Genomic DNA, 22,980 nt, shown 5'->3' with positions numbered 1-22,980 from the left:
TCAACCAGCCTCATCCAGGCCCCACCCAAGGCACTCACAGATCAACACCCCAGCGCTATACTAACTCAACACATCCAGGTCTAAGCCTTCATCACTTGATTCAGCAGACCCTCAAGTTCCCGCAAAAGTTTCCAGCCATGTCTGAGAGGCAGCCGTGGGCAGGTACAGGTGAGGAGCGAGCTGTTTCGGGCCTGGCTGCTCCGGGCCTGGCCTCTGTTGCTCTGGTTCGTTCCACAACCAGCTGCTCCGGGTCTGGTCACTGCCGCTCCCGACCTAGTTGCTCTGGACTTGGCTGTTGCTGCTACAGGCCTGGCCACACCCGACCCGGCTGCTCTGGGCCCGGTTGATCCAGTCCCGGCCGCTCCGGGCCTGGCCGCTCCCAGCCTGTCAGCCGCTGCTCCGGGCCTGGCCGCACCAGACCCGGCCGCTCCGGGCCTGGCCGCTCCCAGCCCGGCAGCTGCTGCTCCAGGCCTGGCCGCTCCCAGCCTGGCAGCTGCTGCTCCGGGCCTGGCCGCTCCCAGCCTGGCAGCTGCTGCTCCTAGCCTGGGCGCACCAGACCCGGCTGCTCCGGGCCTGGCCGCTCCCAGCCTGGCAGCTGCTGCTCCGGGCCTGGCCGCTCCCAGCCTGGCAGCCACTGCTCCGGGCCTGGCCGCACCAGACCCGGCTGCTCCGGGCCTGGCCGCTCCCGGCCTGGCAGCTGCTGCTCCGGGCCTGGCCGCACCCAGCCTGGCAGCCGCTGCTCCTGGCCTGGCCGCACCAGACCCGACTGCTCCGGGCCTGGCCGCTCCCAGCCTGGCAGCCGCTGCTCCGGGCCTGGCCGCACCAGACCCGGCTGCTCCGGGCCTGGCCGCTCCCAGCCTGGCAGCCGCTGCTCCGGGCCTGGCCGCACCAGACCCGGCTGCTCCGGGCCTGGCCGCTCCCAGCCTGGCAGCCGCTGCTCCGGGCCTGGCGGCACCAGACCCGGCTGCTCCGGGCCTGGCCGCTCCCAGCCTGGCAGCCGCTTCTCCGGGCCTGGCCGCTCCCTGCCTGGCAGCCGCTGCTCCGGGCCTGGCCGCACCAGACCCGGCTGCTCCGGGCCTGGCCGCTCCCAGCCTGGCAGCCGCTTCTCCAGGCCTGGCCACTCCCAGCCTGGCAGCCGCTGCTCCGGGCCTGGCCGCACCAGACCCGGCTGCTCCGGGCCTGGCCGCTCCCTGCCTGGCAGCCGCTGCTCCGGGCCTGGCCGCACCAGACCCGGCTGCTCCGGGCCTGGCCGCTCCCAGCCTGGCAGCCGCTTCTCCAGGCCTGGCCACTCCCAGCCTGGCAGCCGCTGCTCCGGGCCTGGCCGCACCAGACCCGGCTGCTCCGGGCCTGGCCGCTCCCTGCCTGGCAGCCGCTGCTCCGGGCCTGGCCGCACCAGACCCGGCTGCTCCGGGCCTGGCCGCTCCCAGCCTGGCAGCCGCTTCTCCAGGCCTGGCCACTCCCAGCCTGGCAGCCGCTGCTCCGGGCCTGGCCGCACCAGACCCGGCTGCTCCGGGCCTGGCCGCTCCCAGCCTGGCAGACGTTGCTCCGGGCCTGGCCACTCCCAGCCTGGCAGCCACTGCTCCTGGCCTGGCCGCACAAGACCCGGCTGCTCCGGGCCTGGCCGCTCCCAGCCTGGCAGCTGCTGCTCCGGGCCTGGCCGCTCCCAGCCTGGCAGCCGCTGCTCCAGGCCTGGCCGCACCAGACCCGGCTGCTCCGGGCCTGGCCGCTCCCAGCCTGGCAGCCGCTGCTCCGGGCCTGGCCGCACCTGACCCGGCTGCTCCGAGCCTGGCCGCTCCCAGCCTGGATGCTCTGGGCTTGGCTACTGCTGTTCTGGGCCTGGCTGCTCCCAACCCGGCTGCTCTGGGCCCGGCTTCTCCGGGCCCAGCCACTCCGTGTCTGGGTGTTCCTGGACTGGCCACCCTGGGCTTGGCCGCCTCTGCCTCAGGCCTGGCTGCCACTGCCCCAGGTCTGGCTGCTCCAGTGCTGGCCGTTGATGCTCTTGTTCTGGCTGCTGCTGCTCTGGGGCCTGGCCACTGCTGCTCCGGGCCCAGCTGCCACTGCCTTGTGCCTGGCCACTCTAGGCCTGGTCGCCGCTGTTCCAATATTCTGTCCCTTTTTTCTCTTTTTTTTTTTTCTTCTTTTTTTAAAAAAAACAAAAACGCATTTATGTTGCAATGTTGGCTGGTGCGTTGAGTTCTGACTTAGTCTTTGATTTTTCAAGATCTTCTTTGTATTCTTTCTTAAGTAATTTTACTATCATTTGCTCTCACTTGATTTCTTCACATTGAGAACTTCTTTGGTTTCTTCCTCCTTGTCCTGGGAGCTCAGCAGGTTGGCCTGTGGCACCCCTTTGTTCTCCGCGGGCTCCCGCGCTGCTCCAGCCTGTTGCCGGGGTCGGCGCCGCCCAGGCAGCAGCCCCCGTCCTTGGCTCCGTTGCCCGCGCTCAGCAGTCGAAGGCTCAGGGGCACCCCCCCCCCCGGGGGCCCCGTCGCCCAGCTCCTTGCTGGCGCCCGGCTGGCCGGTGTCCGGCAGGGGCTCCTGCTCCACTTCGCGTTCCTCCAGTCTGGAGCTTTCTTTCTCCCTCCCACTAGGGGAGTCCAGGATCAGAGTCAACAGACTGTCCTCTGTGCACAGTGTGCGCGACTCCGGGGGCTCGGCCTTTCGCCGCACTCCCAGGACTCCACCTCACAGCTCCGTCTCCCCCTGCCCGAGCCTGGGTCCCCAGGGACTGGCCCAGACCTGGAGTTCGGGGCGGTCTGAACTGAGGCTCAGAGCCGCCGCCGGAGGCTTTGTTTCTTCCGGCTAGGGTAATCCAGCATCAGAGTCAACATTCAGTCCTCTGCGCGCCATGTGCGCGCCACTCCGGGGGCCCCGCCTTTCGCCGTCCCCCGGGATTGTCTCCCCCTGCCGGAGCCTGGGTCCCCAGGGTCTGGCCCATAACTTGGGGCTCAGCGCTGCCGGTTCGGGGGTTCAGCCCAGGCTGGGGGTTCTATTTCCTTCCTGCTAGGGAACGCCAGGCAGCACCCAGCCCTCTCCTCCTCTCCGGCTGCGACCTCTCCGCGCGCGAGTGCGTGCGAGCGCGCCGCATGTCTCCGTACCTTAGGCTTTTTTTCAGCTCCTCTGATTTTCCTTCTGGTTTTCTCCCTCCTTCCTTTGTAGAGTTTTCAGTCAGTCGACTACCTGTAGCTCTGGGCAATGTCCACTCTACATTTTAGTTGTATTCCCTTGAAATTGTTGTGAGCTGCTGCGGCTAGGTGTATACCCGAGCAGCCATCTTGAATCCTCCTCCGATTTCTCATGTTTTATATTAATTATGTCACTCTCTAATATGGCCGAGAATAGGAGGATGTGGTTAGCTCTGTACCAATAACGTAGGTTTCAGAACTATACTAGTAATTCCGTGAAATATTAGCACCTGGTCTCCTCCAGGTGGCCAGATCAGAGCCGCAGGGATGAACAGTGAGAGAAACGCCCTTCTGGAGAATTCCGCTTTAGTGAGTATGATCTATTTTCACAGCAAGAACATTAAGCACACTAGTAAGTTGTTGACTAGGAAATGATTGGGCTGGTCCCTGGTTCTGGCAGAATTAAAGAACCAGATGTTCAAATAGATAGTATAAGGATTAAAAAAATTGACTTAACTTTAGAATCATCATCTTCAATAATTTAGTCAAGGAGGGTTTTGTTTTGTTTTGTTTTGTTTTGTTTTAAAAAACAAACTTCGGATTAGGGGCAGATTTGCATTATTTTGCATGCTGTGTATTCTCTCGTTTGGTGTCTCTGATGCTTGCAGGAAGGAGCCCTGATTTTGGACTGTGTTTGGGTGGGCTTAGGGAACACACTAACCAGGACAGATGTGAGCCTGCAGGCTCATTTGGGTGACCTGCCAGGTCTGTGGCTTCATTTCAACCTGCTCACTGATTCACTGTGGGCCCTACGATGTTAAAGGTGGGTTCCTAGTTTGCAGTTAGCGTATCCAGCGTGGTTTCTGTCTTTTGTTTCATTTTCGGTACTATTGTCTAGGTTTTGGTATTCCCATCTCCCAAGTTTTTGCATCTGATGGTTTACAAAATGCCTTTGATCTTCCTGTGATGCCTCTGAGATCTGGAGATAAAGAAGAGGGGGAAAGATCAAGAATAAATGAGGCCTACCGTGGCCAGGCAGGTGAGTTGGTTAGAGCGTCATTCTGATGGGCCAAAGTTTTGGGCTTGACACATACAGATTCAGCCAATGAATGTATGAATGTGTGGAGCAGCAAGTCTCTCTCTCTCTCAGATTAAAAATTAAAAATTAAAAAAAGAAAGAATGATGCCAAGACTGGTTTGGCTCAGTGGATAGAGCGTTGGCCTGCAGACTTAAAGGTCCCAGGTTCGATTCCAGCCAAGGGCATGTGCTGTGGTTGTGGGCACATCCCCAGTGGAAGGTGTGCAGGAGGCAGCTGATCGATGTTTCTCTCTTGTCGATGTTTCTAGCTCTCTATCCCTCTCCTTTCTTCTCTGTAAAAAATCAATAAAATATATTTTAAAAAAAGAAAAAAGAAAGAATGAAAGCGGCTGTGTCCATGTGAGCTAAGCAGGTGAGTGAGGCTTTCACACAGATCTTTGCTTAATATCAGTCAGCAGGAAATTCCCCCACATGCTCAGTTTGTAGGTGACAGGAGACTATGGGTGACTTTGAGGTTTCATCCATTATTCTTGTTTGTATTTTCCAAATTTAAAAAATCAGTCTATATTAATCACACACTGAAAGCACCATTGTAAAAATGAAGCCATGCTGCATTTCAAGTGATATGTTAGGTTATTTGGACCACTCCTCCCATTGAAAATAACTAAAAGAATGTTGAACAAATGTTGGAAGTCTTTTTAAAGACTTCATAGAACTAACAAGGGGTAAAGAATAACCAAATCAGAACCCGAAAGACAGTAGAATCAAAAATTAGGTAGAAACTGGGCTCTGAGATGGCTTTTGCTTCCGGGCATGAGCACATGTTGCCACATTTTACTTCAGTTCTGACAGTCTTAAAGGGCACACGCAGGAGGCAACCAATCAATGTGAGTCTCTCACATCGATATTTCTCTCTGTCTTTCCCTCTCTCGTCTACTCTCCCTAAAAATCAATGGAAAAATATCCTCCGGTGAGGATTAACAACTAACTAACTAAATATATCTTAGTGAAATTGAAGGATAATAAAGATGAAGATAAGATCATAAAAATAGAAAAAAATTACCTTTCAGAAAATCTTCAACTATCTGGAAACTAAATAACACACTTCTAAGTAACCCAGGGGTCTAAAAAGAACCAAAAGAGAAAGTTCTCTGAACTGAATGAAAATCAAAATGTGACATATTAAAAATTGGGGGTGCAGCTAAAGCAGTATTTAAAGGGAAATTGAGAACACTAAACTCTTAGATACCTTAAATTAATGTATTAAATTAGAAATAAATAACAAAAATATCTCAAAATAGTTGGACATTAGAAAGCATTCTTTAATCCCAAAGAGGAGAGAATTTTGCTTTTAGCCACACTGGAGCAATGACACTGAACTTATCCTTTCCCTCAGACAACTAGAAAAATGGACAAAATATATGAAACAATGATTTTTATTTAATTCCCTTCCTTTGACTTATACTGTCTCCCTTCCTTTTCCTTTCCTCTTCACCCTTCCCACCTCCCTCCTTTTATTCTTCCTTCCTTATTCCTTGCTTCATTTCACAAAGCTTTTGAGGAACATCACGTTTTTCTCGTTAAAACAAAACCTTGAAGCTGGTTGCTGGTCTTCTGTTTTGTATCCCAGGTGACCTGGTATGTGTCCACACATTGTAGTATTCAGTTAATTAAATGATTGTCAGCCAGTTCAAATCATGACCTCATTTTGCAGCACATAAAATCTCTTAAATTTGCATTTTGCTTTTAATTTTTCTAAGCTTTTTTATATTTTCACTTGAGTCTCCCAAGGAGTCTGTGTAGTAGGTAGGCAGATTTATTATTCTTACTGTCCATATGGGAAATGTGCAAAGAACCACCTCATCAATATCACACTGGAGAGAACTTTCCAATTACTCTGAATCCTGGTGGTAATGGTAATTTAGAAATTGGGTCTGTTTGTATTTTTTTTTCTCTCTTCCGGATTTCAACTTGAAGACAGCAGAGGGCGTCTGACTACACTTGAAAGTTGATATATTACTAGATTTAAGATAATCCATTAAGATTTCAAAAATATGAATTTCACTAAAATAGGTCCCTGTACTTAATCTTTTTACTATTTTAGGATTCTGATCTCATTTCATATGTTCTATTCTCTTTCTTTCTCAGTAATGAGAATTTCAACCTTATCCATAAATCACTGTGACACACAATCCAAGAGCCTTCCAATTCAGCTTTAAGATTTTTTTGGATAATAAAAGTATTAAGCACTGCATCTACCGGATCTTCCTAAATCTTTAATAGGGAATGTGGTCCCCTTTTGCAGCCCTTAAGAAGGGACTGCTGTGACTGAAGAGCCATTTTGTTTCAAGTGCATTGCCTCAAAGTAACTTAATATTCTTAGAAAAGCATAAAAGGATTAGGCATGTTCTTAAAGTCATACTGCACTAAAGGGAAAGTAATGATTTCCACACGGCAATAGTGAGGATATGGCCTTTTGTCGCCCATTGTCAAAAATGATTATGTCTGAGACTCAGGAGTCAGGTTTCTGTGAAGTTCTGCAGCAGCATCTTTTTTTTTCTTTTCTTTTTTCAGCATCTTGATCAGCTTCCAAATGTCTTTATTTTTCTATCATCACAGGTGTTTTTTTTTTTTTTTATTCTCTAACAGGCAGTGCTGGAGATAGTGGCAGCCAGAATCCTATTCTACCATTTCTTCTCACAATTTCCCCAAATTTCATTTTCTAATATATATTTTTTTAAAATATATTTTTATTGATTTTTTACAGAAAGGAAGAGAGAGAGATAGTTAGAAACATCGATGAGAGAGAGAATCATCGATCAGTTGCCTCTTGCACACCCCCTACTGGGGGTGTGCCCGCAACCAAGGTACATGCCCTTGACTGGAATCAAACCCAGGACCTTTCAGTCCTCAGGCCGGCATGCTATCCACTGAGCCAAACTGGTTTCGGCCCAAATTTCATTTTCTTATTAAATAACTAGGTTTCTGGACAAGGCTTGGAGTTGTTTGGAAAAGCATTCCTCCTTGATTGGTCAGGGATTATCAAATTGATTAAATCTAGAGTACTTTTTCTTTTTAAGACAGTAGATCACGTCCTGGTTTATGCTTTCCCTTTGTCAAATGTTTGCTTGTGATTTTCCTTAATTTGTCCAATTTATTTGATTAGAAGCTGTCTTCTAAGTAATGAGAAACATGATCATGCTGTTCTATCCAAACCATAGCATTCCATGTCCTACAAGTGGTTATTACATTACTAGAGGCCCAGTGCATGAATTTGTGCATCAATGGGGTCCCTTAGCCTGTCCTGTGGGATCAGGCCGAAACCTGCTCTCTGACATCCCCCGAGGGGTCCAGGATTGTGAGAGGGCACAGGCCAGGCCAAGACACCTGCCAGTGCATAATCAGGGCCAAGGAGGGATGTGGGAGGTTGGCCAGCTGGGGAGGGCTCCAGGGTGTGTCTGGCTCATCTTGCTCTGGCCTCAGCAGCAAGCTAACCTACAGGTCAGAGCATCTGCCCTCTGGTGGTTAGTACATGTCATATCAGCCATTCGATTGCCCCCTGGTGGACAGTGCATGTCATAGCGAGCAGTTGAGTGACCTTAGCATATCATTAGCATATTACACTTTGGTTGGTTGAATGGCCAACTGGACAACTGGACACTTAGCATATAAGGCTTTCATTATATAGGCTTTGAATAACATACTAAAATTTCCTAGGGGGCAGTTCTAGTTCCTCAGGCTTGATAAACTAACTACCCTTGGAGGGGAGGTGTGATTAGTCCTGCTCTACCAATGAAGAAACAAGTCCTCTAACACAGGAAATTTGAGGAAAGTCATGTAGAAAGCGGAATGGCAAGGTTGTATTTTTCTTTTCTTTTTAAATATATTTTTATTGATTTCAGAGAAGGAGAGAGAGAGAGAAACATCAATGATGAGAATCACTGATTGACTGCCTCCTGCAAGCCCCCTACTGAGGATGGCAACCCTGGCATGTGCCCTGACCTGACCAGGAATCAAACCTGGGACTCTTCAGTCTGCAGGCCAATGCTGTATCCACTAAGTCAAACCGGCTGGGGCACGGATGTATTTTTATTGACGAGCAAAATATCCTCAGCACCTAACAGTACAGGGAAGTTTTGTTTGGGAAAAAGGATTGTCTTCACTTAGGGTCTGTAAATCCTTAAAAGTGCATGCACAGCTTTCTGGGGTTGAAGCCACAACAATCACCTCATTCCCAAAAGGGCCCCAGGTAGAACAAATGTCGCTTCCTAACAAGTCATTTTACACATGGCTAAGCAATTTGCCCAAATGGAGTCAACTTCGAAGCCAGCCTTCAAGGCCAGTCTGGGTCGCACAGAAAACGACAAATGCAGCAACTTGCAGGCAGTGAAGGAGGCAGAGCGCAGCCCGGTACTTGGGGGCGGAGCCAACCCTGCAAGAGGCCCTCCTGCTCATTTCCATAGATTGCGAAATAAAGCCGCGGGGTCCCGTCCCCCTTCCGCCCGCATTCCCGGAAGTGACGCAATTCTGCGCGCCGGTCCAGAAAAACGTACTTCCGGCGCGCCGCGCGCCGCTCACCACCAGCCTCGGCGTCCCCGGGCTGCCTCCGACCGGCACGATGGGCAAGAAGGGCAAGAAAGAGAAGAAGGGCCGCGGGGCGGAGAAGACGGCCGCCAAAATGGAGAAGAAGGTGTCCAAGCGCTCCCGGAAGGAGGAGGTGAGCGGGGCCGGCGGGACGGGCCCTCGTGCGCGCTGCTCCTCCGCGCCGGCTGCCTTGCTCTCGGCTGGCGTCCTCCGTCCTGCGGCGCTGGCGTTGCCGGTTTCCCTCGGCTGGGAGCTCGAGGGGCGGGTTGTTAGTGTGGGAAGATGCGGCGGCGCGCCTTTGCAAGGGGCGTGATCAGGGGGCAAAGGCTTAACTTCTGAGCCTCACTCCTCGTCTTTAAAAAAGTAATTCTCACAGCTACCCAGAGCATTGAGCGTCCGCGGAGCAAGTGGAACTCGGGCATTCCGTAACGGTTGGCTGTAATCACCACGCACTCTCTTCTTCCTCAGTCCCTCTTCCCCTCTCACTTTCTCTGCTTTCCCTTCTCTCTCACTTCACTTCTCTCAGCAGGGGTTTGCACATGGAACAGGGCTGAACTTAAGAGTTGAGCGTTCTGCTTTCTGTTGACTGTGGTTCTCCGGCTCCCTCACTTGGGGCAACTTACAATGGTTCATGAGTGTTTGCTGTGTGCCAGGCACTGTGCACTCTGGATTTTAATCCTCAGAACCAAATGAATTAGGTAGCTTTGGCACCCCCATCTGACAGGAAGTCAGAATACACCGCTCTGGGTGGTCACAGCTGTGAAGTGGCAAGAGGGAGTCTGAAATGGGTCTCCAGAACGCAGAGCCTGTACTCTTAATGAGTAGAGCAGTGTTTCCCAACCTTCTCTCATGATGAGAATCACCTGGTGGAGTTGTTAAAACACAGATTCCTGAATCCCAACTAAGAAGTGCTAAACTAGAATTTTTGGGAACATATAGGTAAAATTGTATACTTAACTAGTGCTCTAACACAGATGTTATATACAGAGCACTAAGTTAGGTATGCAATTTTACCTATATGTTCCCAAAAATTCTAGTTTAGCACTTCTTAGTTGGGATTCAGGAATCTGTGTTTTAACAACTCCACCAGGTGATTCTCATCATGAGAGAAGGTTGGGAAACACTGGAGTAGAGTAACCAAGCCTGCTCTCAACCAGGCACACCGGTGGAGATGCCTGTCCTCATTGCATAATGGTGGGAGTTAGTGCCAGTTTGCACCAAAACTGATAAAGCAGCTCTCCCTCCACACCTGCTGCTCCTCATTCCAGCCACTCCTTCCTCCCACCTTACCCGCTTTAAGGAAGATCATTTCTGAGGTGAAGGACACTAGATCAGGAGCTCTGAACTAATTGTGACTCCAGTGGTCCTTTCTCCTTTCAGGTCTTTCTGTAAAATTCCAGTCATGTGGTCAGTACCTAATGCAGCATGTTTGGCATTAGGGACGTGTTGGTCAACAGGACACCGTTAGATGAACTATCCACATAGAAGTAGCAGGATAATGGATGCTTCCATAGCCTGTTGAGAGGGTGAAAATTGGCAGAGCCACTATGGACCTACTATGTAAATATCTAGACAAGGGAAGCTACAGCCTAGTAATTACACACATAAAGGTTTCCCTTGGAAAAACTTTTCCCAACTACACAAACACAGTAATGGCCATAGTGGTATCTTCTATAATAATCTATAATAAAAAAAGTGTAATATGCTAATTAGACCGGACAGCCTTCCAGACATCATTCCAAACATCCTTCCGGATGAAGCGGCAGTGGTGGGGGCTTAGGCAGAGTCAGGGGCATCAGGCAGGCAGGCAAGTGAGTGGTTAGGAGCCAGCGGTCCTGGATGTCCGACTGTCAGTTTAGGCCCAATCCTGCAGATCCCTGGCATGTTCAGAGCCAAGTATTTTATATGTTGAAATTTCCTTAGCAAAGATCCCTGCGTAATCAGGCCTAAACTGGCAGTTGGACATCTCCAAGAGGTCCTGATTGCGAGAGGGTGCAGGCCAGGCTGAGGGGACCCCCCACCCCTACGCACGAATTTCGTGCACCAGGCCTCTAGTTGTTTATATAAACAAAAAAATTGAATTGACCCAGATGTTCATTCAACAGGCTGGGTAGAGAAGATGTGATGGTGTGCTACCTCTGCCACAATGAGAGTGAGTGGATTTAGTGTATCAAACTAGCAAAAGAGCAATTTGCAAGAGAATATACAGTATGATAACACTTAGGTGGGGTTGAAAAATGAAAACAACATAGCAAGTCCTCACTTAACATTGTCCATAGATTCTGTGTGTATGCAAAAGACATAGAGGCATACCTTGCTTTTTTGTATGTTATTGCACTTCACAGATGTTGCATTTTTACAAATTAAAAGTAAGACCCTCCACTTGCAAAAAGATTATGACTTTCTTTGTTGTGATACTTGCTTTATTGTGTGGCCTGAACCTGAACCTGCAATATCTCTGACGTATGGCTGTATACAGAAACCAGGTTTACTCTGTGCTAACTGGTATAAACAAGAATTAAATTCCTATGGCATCTCATCAACATTATCATAAAATTATGCTATTTGAGGATCTGCTGTATATATATATATATATATATCTTAGGGATACATAATGTATAATAAAAATGTAAAGAAACGCTGGAGAGTAATGAGTACCCAGTTCCATATAGTGGTTATTTTGGGGAGGTGAAGGCGGTACCCTGGGCGTAGTGCTGGTGCCTGTTTAGCCAAGGGAATGATAAAGGGACTGAGAGGAAGCCATTGAAGCTTGCAGTGAGGAAGTGGAGTGGGAAATGAGGCTGGAGAAGAAGGAAGGAAGGAATGTCTGTAGGCGCAGGAAGGACATCAAACCTGCCTTCAGTGTGAAATGTGGAACGATGGAAATGTGGGTGCGTGTATTTGAGGGGTGGATAGAAAGGAAGGCAGGGACATATCCCAGGTCTCAGCATGAGCAGAGTGCGGGACTGAGCTTCCAAGAAGAGAATAAAAATAGAGGGGACTTTCCTTATGACGCAAAGGTCATGCATCAGCTTTCAGGGTCTGGGGGAAGGTTTATACAGGGAACGAGGCATTGCACTGGGGATAGGAAAATCAGGTTCCAATGCCACCCAGCTGGACAGGTAAATCTTAAATCTTGTCTGCAGATATACAATAGAGGCCCTCTTACACAGACTGGCTGCAGCCCATAGTTGCCAACCCGCAGATGTAGGCTCTGGTTTGAGCTGACTGATAGGTTTTGCTTGCTTGGAGCTCTTACTGTTTTGGTGGGAGGGAAATGGAAACAAAATTAAAAACAAACGAGCAAGAATTCTTTCAGACACTGCTGTGCAGACAGCAAAGCAGGCTGGCGGGTGCTCCGGGTTGGGTTTCTGAGAGGTGGTTGAAGGTGGTGTGAACTCTGGGTGGGCTTGTCTAAGTGGCAGGCCCTTCGTGGGGAGTGTGAGGGTTTGGAATTAGGTGACATTTCCAGGAAAACTTCCTGTAAGTCTGTGGACAGTGGGAAAGCTGACCCAGGCCTCTAACCCCATAGTAGGGATTAAGAAAACGTCTTACATGTGATTGCTTGTTTGCCTTTAGGAAGACCTTGAAGCTCTCATAGCCCATTTCCAGACACTAGATGCCAAAAAGACTCAGATTGTGGAGACGCCCTGCTCTCCACCTTCACCACGGTAAGTGAGCAAGACTCTTCATTATAGCTTCTGAGAGTGTTCTTGTATAAATTGGAAAACCGCTTTATATAGGCAATGTGTTATTCATAAACAACCAGGTACTTGGAGACATTTTCGCTCTCACAAAACATTTTTTCACTTCTTCTGAAGAATGGCATGAGGCTCTTCAGCTCTCGTCATGCAGAAACATGGGACAATTGAGGTCTCAGCCTGCTTACCTGAAAAATTGTGCCAGGTTTGAAAGCTCCCCAACTGGTAACAATTTGTGGACTGAAGTGTTGTCCTAATGAGCTTTTCTTTGGTTCTTAAGATATTCTAAAAATTCCTATCATGGGTGGAAATAAGCTTTTAGCTGTGTTCATTTATTATTGCTTTTAAATTCTAGTGAAAAAATGTGATTATTAAAAATAAATTGTGTATAAGCCAATTTAAATGAATTGTAAACACTTGTGGGAGGAGCAGAAATGAGCAGACTTTGGTTTTCATCTGACTTCTTACTCCTCAGAGTCAGTTCTTATCTTCTGAATTCCAGTTGATTTATAATTTGGTTTTGGGCTGTGTGATTTTTATATGTGCCAACAGAGCAGAGGCATGACACAGAATGCACTGAGTTAGAGAGGCCAAGTGACCCTGATAATGAGATAGATTCCTGTCCTTCAGAGAAGGGGAAGCATGTTAACTTCACAAGCATCTGGGACTGTTTGGCTGAGATGATTTGCTTCATTGCCCTCAGATTAGTCTCCCTAGAGCTGTTGTCAGCCTGAATGGAGGCATGAGGCCCAGCACTTCAGGAAGGAAGGTGGTTATAGTGCTGCCTTCACTTCAGTGAGGTGCAGGTGAAGGTTCTGCCAGCTAATTCCGATGACCTGGGACCCAGATTTAATTATCACCTGTAGGTGGGCTGGGGTTGGCGACTTGATTAGCCCCTGAGCCAAACAACCTGACTCAGCAGCTCCCAGAGTTGGAAGTCCTTTCTGTTCTTCATTTAGTAAGCTTCATTAGGAATCTGTTCTGTTTCCCCCTTTGTCCAGCGTGATATCGTTAGGGCCAAACAAGTCCCATTTGTGGTAAGATGTACTTTTTCATTTGAATTGTTGAAGTAAATAAATCCTTGAGATCTTTAAGGCTTCATATGTACAGCATCCCTGAGGGAAGTCACTTGTGATTATTTTTGGGTGACATTTTAGAACTTTTCTAAAGTAATGTTGCCCCAAAAGCCAGGTTTAATGTCAGGATGTAATTTGAAAGGTTGGTGATTCCCTGGGTCAGCTGGGAATGATCCCTTACAGTTGATGGAGCTGAGGTAGAAGATGACCTTTTGGTTGGAAATCTTAGGCACTCTCACCTCCTACCCCTCCATCATATTTTATGGTAACAAAACCATGAAATAACCAAGTTTTGTAAGTGTGTATATCTCCCAAGTATTGGCCGAGGTGTAATTTAATGGGAAATTAAGGATCTGGTGCACAGCTGCCTCAGTGCTTCGGCGTGCTCCAGTGCAGCGGTCACTCATCGGTGGTCTTTGGACCACGTCCGTGAGGTCTGAAAGGTTGGCGACTGCTTCTCTAGTGTGAGTGCCTCGGAGAAGGTGGGCATAGGCAGGCATGGATAGCAGTGATACTTTGGTACTCTAGGCCTAAATTGAGTTGTCTCCCAAGAGTGTTTATTACTTTTCCACAGAAAATTAATGTGGTAAGTGAAAAAAAAAGATTTGTGGTCAAAGGACTTTGGGCAACTGGTTTTCTTTTTTTTGAAAAAATTTTTTATTGTGATAAAATATATATAACATAGAATTTGCCATTTTAGCCATTTTTAACGGAACAATTCTGTGGAATTACTTATATTCACAATGCTATGCAACTATCACCACCATATATTTCCCCAAATATTCATCGTCCCAATAGCTCTATACCAATTAAGCAGTTGCTCTCTTAGTTCCTGGTGACCTCTATCCTGCTTTCTTTTCCTCTGATTTGCCTGTTCTAAATATTTAAAAATATATATATAATTTATTGATTTTTTTTTACAGAGAGGAAGAGAGAGGGATAGAGAGAGAAACATCGATGAGAGAGAACCACCAACCACCTGCCTCTTGCACATGCCCTTGACCGGAATTGAACCTGGGACCTCTCAGTCCGCAGGCGGATGCTCTATCCACCGAGCCAAACCGGTTTCGGCAATCTAAATATTTCTTATAAGTGGAGTGATAAAATATCTTTCCTTTTGTGTCTGGGTTTTTTCACTTAGCATAAAGTCCTCAAGGTTTGTCCATGTTGTATCATGAATCTGAACGTTATTCCTTTTAAGATTGAACAGTATCCATGTATGGATGGGATGCATTTTACTCATTCATCCATTGATGGACGCTTGGGTTGTTTCCACTTTGGGTCTATTGTGTATGAGACTGTAATGAATGTTACTGTTTTCAATTTTCTTGACTACATACCCGGGAATGGAAAAGTCTGTTTAACTTTTGAGAGATTGTGTGCCACAGCAGCTGCACTGTTTTAACACTTGGGTTTTTTTTTAAAATATATTTTTATTGATTTTTTACAGAGAGGAAGGGAGAGAGAGAGAGCTAGAAACGTTGATAAGAGAAACACCGACCAGCTGCCTCTTGCACACCCCCTACCGGGGATGTGCCCCCAACCAACGTACATGCCCCAGACTGGAATCGTACCTGGGACCTTTCAGTCCGCAGACCGACGCTCTACACTGAGCCAAACCGGTTTCGGCAACACTTGGTTTCTTTACTGCAGAATTTCTCAGCTTGTAAGATCTTTCTATATACAATAAATCCCGAAGAGAAAAATGGAGTTTTGGGATTTCCCAACTTAATTGATCTTGAAACTTTTTTTTTTTCTTTCCCCTGAGAAGCATCTTTTGGTATTAGTGTGATAGGATTCATCTTGGGTATACCACTCAAGGGAATTTTGAAGGAAAGGTATTTTCTAGTCACTGACCTTCTCATTCACCATAACTTCAATTACTTTTCACTGAAATGGTCAGAATGTGTGTATGATTTTCTTATAGCTATTCCTTTTGTCCTCATGTGTAAAACAAGTAGAAAATTATTTACCTTTATTTTCTAGATGAAAGGTGTCTGAGATATATATTGAAATGCTTAAATACTGGACTTTTAAGAGCAGTTTTGATTGTGAATTAAGAGGATAGACTCTTAAAATAGGACAGTTCTGGGGAATTTGGCACATGAGTAGGAATACCTAGATTTGTCACTGCCTGATGATGTTAGCCAGATGCTGTGGGAGTGGCGCAGGTCCAGCTCTCCTGGGACAGGGATCCTGGGTAGTAGTATCATGGATGAGACTACTTTAAGGTTGTTACCTTGGTTGTGTTCTCAACCGAAGGCTCCTCTTTCACAAAAGTTAAAAAAGTCTTATCTCTGATGAAACACTCTGATGGAAAAGAGAACAGTCTCATATTGGGCATCAAATGATGTGGCTTTATGTTGATCTGCTGGTTTTGTCTCTTGCAGGTTAAATGCCTCTCTCTCTGCTCATCCTGAGAAAGATGAATTAATCCTTTTCGGAGGTGAATATTTCAATGGCCAAAAAGTAAAGTATATATTTTTTTCTTTCCTTTGCAAATTTCCATGGTTCTTATTTGGAGTAAAATTTATTTAAAACAGTGATCTCAAATACTCATTGGTCCTTTAACTCCCCTCTCACGTGTCCTGCCTTCTGAGCTGTCAGGACTGGCATGTGATGTCCTTGACAAGCCATCAGTATCCTTTAGCGACATTTAGGGTCACTCTTGTTACTGCCTTGAGGTTGACAAGCATTCTGTTCATTCAGGTTGATTGTCCATGTTGTTCTTCCTCATGATGGGTTTCCAATGTTGTTTTGAATTAGAAAAGTACTGATCAGTTTTAGATCTAATTTTTATTTTTATTTATTTATTTTTTAAATATATTTTATTGATTTTTACAGAGAGGAAGGGAGAGAGATAGAGAGCTAGAAACGTCGATGAGAGAGAAACATCAATCAGCCGCCTCCTGCACACCCCCTACTGGGGATGTGCCTGCAACCTGACCGGAATCGAACCTGGGACCCCTCAGTCCACAGACCAACGCTCTACTACTGAGCCAAACCGGTTTCGGCTAATTTTTATTTTTAAACAGTCCAGAAAGACTGGTGTTTCAGAGCTGTATGTGAAACAGTTACAAAAATATGAAGTTCACCTTCCCTGCTTGGTGGACAGACGGTTTTTTACTTTGTGTATTATATCAAATGATCCAGGGGACCTGCTGCACCAGCTCTGTATTGATAAGATTTACATTGCTTAGGAAACACATTTTCCAGGGCAGGCTAGTGATAGATCCTTCTTTCCACTTGCTGTCACTTGCATGGAAGCTTCATTCATGTCAGTAAAGTTACTCTTCCTTTCTGCAGACGTTTTTATATAATGAGCTCTATATCTACAACATCAGGAAGGACTCCTGGACCAAGGTTGAAATCCCCAGTCCACCTCCGAGGCGCTGTGCTCACCAGGTATGTGTCAGTACTAACCCTTAGCCTTCCCTCTGTTCCTGTTGGGGCTTTAGTCTGAGGATTCTGTTAGTGACTTTTAGAATTGGTAAACGACAGGCAGCCTTGTACAGACTGGGTCTTGGCACATGGTCCTCACTTTGCTGTTTTTTTTGTTTGTTTGTTTTTAATTTTATTGATTTTGTACAGAGAGGAAGGGAGAGAGATAGTTAGAAACATCGATGAGAGAGAGTCATCGATCAACTGCCTCTTGCACACCCCCTACTGGGGATATGCCCGCAACCAAGGTACATGCCCTTGATCAGAATCGAACCCGGGACCCTTCAGTCCCCAAGCCGACGCTCTATCCATTGAGCCAAACTGGTTTCAGCACTTTGCTGTTTTCTAACTTAGGCTTGTTTCTGTACTTCTTAACACATCACTGTCTTCATCTGTAAAGACAGGGAGATAAATACCCCCTCCGCCATGTGGTGCAAAGATCATATGAAATAATTTAGGTAATAATGCTGAGTGTGGTACTTGGTCAGCAAATTGCTCCTTTTCTGTTTGAGTGAAAGAGGCTCCTATTGGCTCAAGTTATGATGACTAAAGAGATGAAAATGAGAAAACTGTTAAAAAAAGAGGTGTAAATGCTGTGTGGAAAATAATTATTATAGAATGAATGAGTTATGAACAGGGATAATGAAGTGCTAAATCAGATGATGTTGGCTGGTTTCTGCTTACCCCAGGAGAGCTCTGTCAGAGCTGTTTACCTATCAAGGAAGGGATCCTGGTTTCAGTTTCTACACAGTTACATGAGGACAGGCACTTGGTCTTGTTCATTATTATAACCCAGTACTTGGAACAGTGTTGGGGCACCAAAAAAACCCAAAAACCAGATAAACACCCAACAATTTAAATGAGTGATACCTCTCCAGGGTGGAGAACGATGATTATAAGAGCCCACCATGTGTATGTGGTTTGCCTTTTCCTGATTCTGTGCTCAGAAATAGCCCACTGATCTGAAATTGGGTGGGAGGAGGACCTGCTGCCTGAATTGCATGAGTTTCTTGTGCACATGAAAGTTTGCAAGTATTTGGATTGGTTTATCTTCTGGAAAAGAGGAAGGCACTTGCTTTCAGGTTTAAAAATTAGATTTAGTAAGCTTGGATTTTAATAAATAAATAGATTTTGATAAATTCCAAGTTTATCAGATAAATTCCAGTTCTGAAGAGTAAATGATCTGCCCCAGAAAAGCTAAGGACTAAGTCCTGTCCTGTCCCAGTGGTGAGCACTCTTGAGTCCCCAGTCTTCCCAGATGTCTCACAGATTCCTGGGCCCCAAGAAGGCTGATGTCTCAATGGAGCAGCCAGGCTTCATGCCCATGTCACATAATGCAGGCTAGAGGTTTCTTTTTTATTTCTTTTCTTTACTATTTTAATCATCAGTTATTAACTGTGTCCTTGAAGAATTAGAGTCATAACATTCTTTGAGATTTTAAAATTTAGCTATTTTGGCAGGGTGCTTAGCAGGCTGTGATTCATATTCATGCTTGATGAGGACTTTATTAGTATAGGGCTTAATAATATCCTTGGAATTAAGGTTGGCTTGCTGTTTATGCTGTGAATTTTTTGCACTGGGCCTCTAGCTTATAATAAAAGCCTAATATGCTAAGTGTTCAGTCGGCCGTTCAACCAGTCAAAGCATAATATGCTAATAATATGCTAAGGCCACTCAACTGTTTGCTATGATGTACACTGATGACCACCAGGGGACAGACAGTTGACCAGTCGACCATTCGGTATGACATGCACTGATGACCAGGGGGCAGACTCTCTGACTCAGGGGTCCTTAAACTTTTTAAAGTGGGGGCCAGATCACGGTCCCTTAGAGAGCTGGAGGGCCGGACTATATGAACTACTAATTCCTACTGTAACACCTCGGCTGCGCTCACTGCCCAAAAAACCTGGTGGGCAGGATCAGACTCCTCTGCGGGCCGCAGTTTGAAGACCCCTGCTCTGACTGGTAGGTTAGCTTGCTGCTGGGGTCCCACTGATCAGGATTGAGCGAGATACCGTAGGTCAGACACACTCTGGAGCCCTATCACAATCCCTCCCTAGCTGGCCAACCTCCTGTGTCCCTCCAGTGAGTTCCTGGAGTCCCTGTTCTCTGCTGTTTTTCCCCTTAGATCGGCACATTAGTTTATAGAATGTTTGGCTTGTAGATCATTTTTGTTCTATGAAAACTTTGATATTCTGCTAAGCCAAGTAATACTTTGAAATATGCATCTGTGGGTCTTGAAAGTTCTTGGTGCGGTGCAGAGTGAGCTTGGCTGTGTGCTGCTCTATCCTCTCCTGTGTGAGAGCTACCTGTTCCTACGGCCCATAAGGCTATTGTCCTCACTGCTTCTATGTGCCTTCCTGTTATGCTTAAATCTTTAAAAAGTAAATGTTAATGCCAAGACCGGTTTGGCTCAATGGATAGAGCGTTGGCTTGGGGACTGAAGGGACCCGGGTTCGATTCCGGTCAAGGGCATGTACCTTGGTTGCGGGGATATCCCCAGTAGGGGGTGTGCAAGAGGCAGCTGATCAATGACTCTCTCTCATCGATGTTTCTAGCTTTCTATCTCTCTCCCTTCCTCTCTGTACAAAATCAATAAAATATATTTAAAAAAAAAAAAGTAAATGTTAATGATGTTACAAAAACATTACATATTAAACATGCTTTATTCGTGTGTGTGGTTTTAGATATATAATGCTTAATCTCTAGGAAAGTGATTAATGAGGAAAGGTAAATAGCTTTATTAAAGGAAAACAGTTATAACTGACTGGAGGTCTGGTGCACGAAATTTGTGCATGGGTAGGGTCCCTAGGCCTGGCCAGAGATCAGACTGGTTGGGGCCTTCTGCTGCCAGCCAGGGCCTCCCTTTGTTCTCTTGGAATTTTAATTATGATGTGTCTTGGTGTGGTCCTCTTTGGATTCCTTATGTTTGGGGTTCTGTGCGCTTCCTGGACTTGTAAGTCTAATTCTTTCACCAGGTGGGGGGAAGTTTTCTGTCACTATTTCTTCCAGTATGTTTTTGGTATCTTGCTCTCTCTCTTCTTCTGGGATCCCCATAATTCTGATGTTGGTTCTCTTGAAGTTGTCCCAGAGGTTTCTTACATTATCTTCAACTTTCTGGATTCTCTTGTCTTCTTGCTTCTGCGGAGAGTGTCTTCTGGCTCTTTATGTACCAAATCTTTGACTTGATTCTTGTGATTTTCCATTTTGTTTTTAGGATTCTATAATATTTTTTATTTCAGACAATGTATTCTTTATTTCTAGTTGATCCCTTTTCATATCCTCATAGGTCTCGTTTATTTTATCGGCATTTTCTAGGAAATTCTTGAAAAACATTATAAGCGTGGTTTTGAACTCTATATCCAGTTGCTTTTTGTCCTCCATTTCTTTCGTTTGTGACCTGTTTCCTTGTCTCGGCATTTTCACAGCTTCCTTGAGTTGGTAGGGTGACTTTGTGTGCTAAGTAGTCCTATATGGTTCAGTGGGTCAGGTGGACACTCTTGGTGCACCCCTTTGTGGACTATGTGTACAGTCTTGTTGTAGTTCAGTCTTAATTGTTGTTGGTATCACTGGGAGGAATTGTCCTCCAGGCCAATTGGCTGTGAGGATCAGCTGTGTCTATGCCAGGAGACAGCCTTATTCTACTAGACTTGGAAAATTGCAAAAGCCTCTGTGCTCAGCTTGGATGGGGCAGAGTTTCAGGATGGAGTCTACAGCCCTGGCTTCTCATCAGCTGCACCCCATGAGGTTCCTGATTCTCAGTGTTCCTCAGTGTTCTTTGGTACCACTGCAAGCACCTCTGAGAGAAAAGTGCCCTCAAGTTTCGCCCACTATCAGACAGTCTAGTCTCTCCCCCAATGAGCCTGGAACTGGGGTTCAGTGCAGATGGAAGTGGGGTTCAATGCAGTTCGGAGCTTTTGTCTCCTTCCTGCTAGGGCAATCTAGCAGCACAGTCAACAGTCCTTCCTCTGCACGCAATGTGCATGCCTCTGGGACTCTGCCTTTCGCCACTCCCCTGAGTTTCCGCCTTACAGCCTAGATTCCTCCTGTATGAGCCTGGGTCTCCAGGGTCTCGCCCAGAACTGGGGTTCAGTGCAGTTGGAACTGGGGTTCAGCACAGTCCAGAGCTTTTATCTCCTTCCCGCTAGGGAACGCTAGCTGCCCCCTTCTCTCCAGCTCCATACTCTCCCCACGCACACACTGTGTCTCCATACCTTAGGCTTTTACAGCTCCTCTGATTTTTCTTCTGGTTTTCTCTTTCCTTTTAGTTGTAGAATTTCCAGTCAGTCAACTTTCCTGTAGTTCTGGATAATGTCCATTTTGTATTTTAGTTGTATTTTTAAGAAAATATATTTTATTGATTTTTTACACAGAGAGAGAGAGAGGGATAGAGAGTTAGAAACATCGATGAGAGAATCATCCATCAGCTGACTCTTGCACATTCCCTACTGGGGATGTGCCTGCAACAAAGGTACATGCCCTTGATGGGAATCAAACCTGGGACCTTTGAATCTGAAGGCCAACTCTCTATCCACTGAGCCAAACCGGTTTGGGCTTAGTTGTATTTTTTGAAATTGTTGTGCGAGGCTGCAGTTAGGCATTTACCTATGCCGCCATCTTGGTTTCTCCTCCCTCCCTTTGTTCTACCCCGCCCCTGGTGGACAGCACATATCATAGTGAGCAATCGAACTCCTGAGGGGACACTTTGCATATTAGCCGTGTGTGTGTGTGTGTGTGTGTGTGTGTGTGTGTGTACATACCATAGATAGATAGATAGATAGATAGATGTTAACTTTTGACATAATTATCCATTCTAATGGGATGTGGGTTATCTAAACATAAGAGGATGTTAATTTTGCAACCTAGGAGTGCCTGAAAGTTTATTAGATTTTGACTTTGGAGGATTTGTTGATGAGGGATTTTTCAGGAATTTTCCCTCAAAGGCAGAAGTGTGGGTGCTGGCCAAGACTACCACGTGCTGTATTCTGGCGGATGGCACAGAACCTGGACTGCACCCGTGGAGCCAGCCAAGAACTGTGCTGCTTTGCTCTGACCTGCCACCTTTGTTTTCACAGGCTGTGGTGGTGCCTCAAGGTGGTGGGCAGCTGTGGATCTTTGGAGGGGAGTTTGCTTCTCCTGACGGAGAGCAGTTTTACCACTACAAGGATCTCTGGGTTCTGCATTTAGCCACCAAGACCTGGGAACAAGTCAGGTAAGGCGCTGGGTGATAAGTTGACATCTGGGCCTGCCTCCCTGTCCATGCCAGCATGCCTGGTTCACAGTGATAGAGTCAGATATTGTAGAATTCCAGGGGTTTGAGGAACACCCTTGCAGAGCCTGAGGGACCAGCTTCGCGGGTAACTGCAGAAAGGAAAGAGCTTGAGTTTTTCCCACCCTTTGCTGAGAAGCCCTGTCTGGCCACTGCTGCCTGACAACGGGCTTTGTTAAAGGTGTTGCCAAGGTCGCTAGGAGCAGCGCTGCATTCAGGGTTATTTTCTTGTTCCTCCCTTGTGTGTATTGCATTGATCATATTTTAATGCAGTTCTTCTCCTGGACCCTCTGATTATCTCCTTAAAGACACTTTGGGTTTCAGTTTGCTGGGTGGAGCTGTGGTATACTAACGGGAGTGCTCTTTCTAGTCTAGTGGACATAGAAACAGTGGAGCCATAAGATGATTGATGGGAAAGCCTTTATGTTTTTCTTCAATAAACTAAGCTCAGCCATCCCTAGAGCTTGATTTCTGCATCTTTTGGTAAATGTATTGTCACATCCACCACTCGTGTTAGTGGTCATTGCTGCACACCTGACTCTGAAGAGATTTGTGTCTGCATATACATTATTTACAAGAAAAAACCTAGGAGAGTGACAGATTGAAAGAGCTAGTTGACTTCATTTTCCTGGGGTGCGCATGCCTGCTTGCCGGGCTGTGTGCACCTGGTGCAGGGTGCCTTCTTTCCACTGCTAAAGCAGCAACCAGAGTTTCTTCGCCTCAGTGGAGAAGGCAGCTGCACTGC

General features: G+C 46.8%; 1 protein-coding gene across 4 annotated transcripts in view; it reads left to right on the top strand.

Annotated features, from left to right (window-relative positions):
• Window positions 1-8,670: 8,670 nt before the first annotated feature.
• The window catches only part of KLHDC4 (kelch domain containing 4), a 47,764-nt gene continuing 33,454 nt past the window's right edge, over window positions 8,671-22,980 (top strand). For 3 of the 4 annotated variants that reach the window (XM_084905039.1, XM_084905038.1, XM_084905041.1), the window contains exons 1-5: window positions 8,702-8,881; window positions 12,328-12,419; window positions 15,916-15,994; window positions 16,832-16,930; window positions 22,042-22,178. In XM_084905039.1, coding sequence (XP_084761165.1) covers window positions 8,783-8,881; window positions 12,328-12,419; window positions 15,916-15,994; window positions 16,832-16,930; window positions 22,042-22,178 — 506 coding nt within the window. In that variant the 5' untranslated portion in view covers window positions 8,702-8,782. Of the gene's footprint in view, window positions 8,882-12,327; window positions 12,420-15,915; window positions 15,995-16,831; window positions 16,931-22,041; window positions 22,179-22,980 lie in introns of all 4 variants that reach the window. The other variant, XM_084905040.1, reaches the window with a different exon arrangement.

Source organism: Pipistrellus hanaki, assembly GCF_964339955.1.
Source record: "Pipistrellus hanaki genome assembly, chromosome: 15".
Classification (NCBI taxonomy): domain Eukaryota; kingdom Metazoa; phylum Chordata; class Mammalia; order Chiroptera; family Vespertilionidae; genus Pipistrellus; species Pipistrellus hanaki.
Note: the sequence above shows the minus strand (reverse complement) of the source record. Positions and strands in the feature narration are given on the sequence as shown.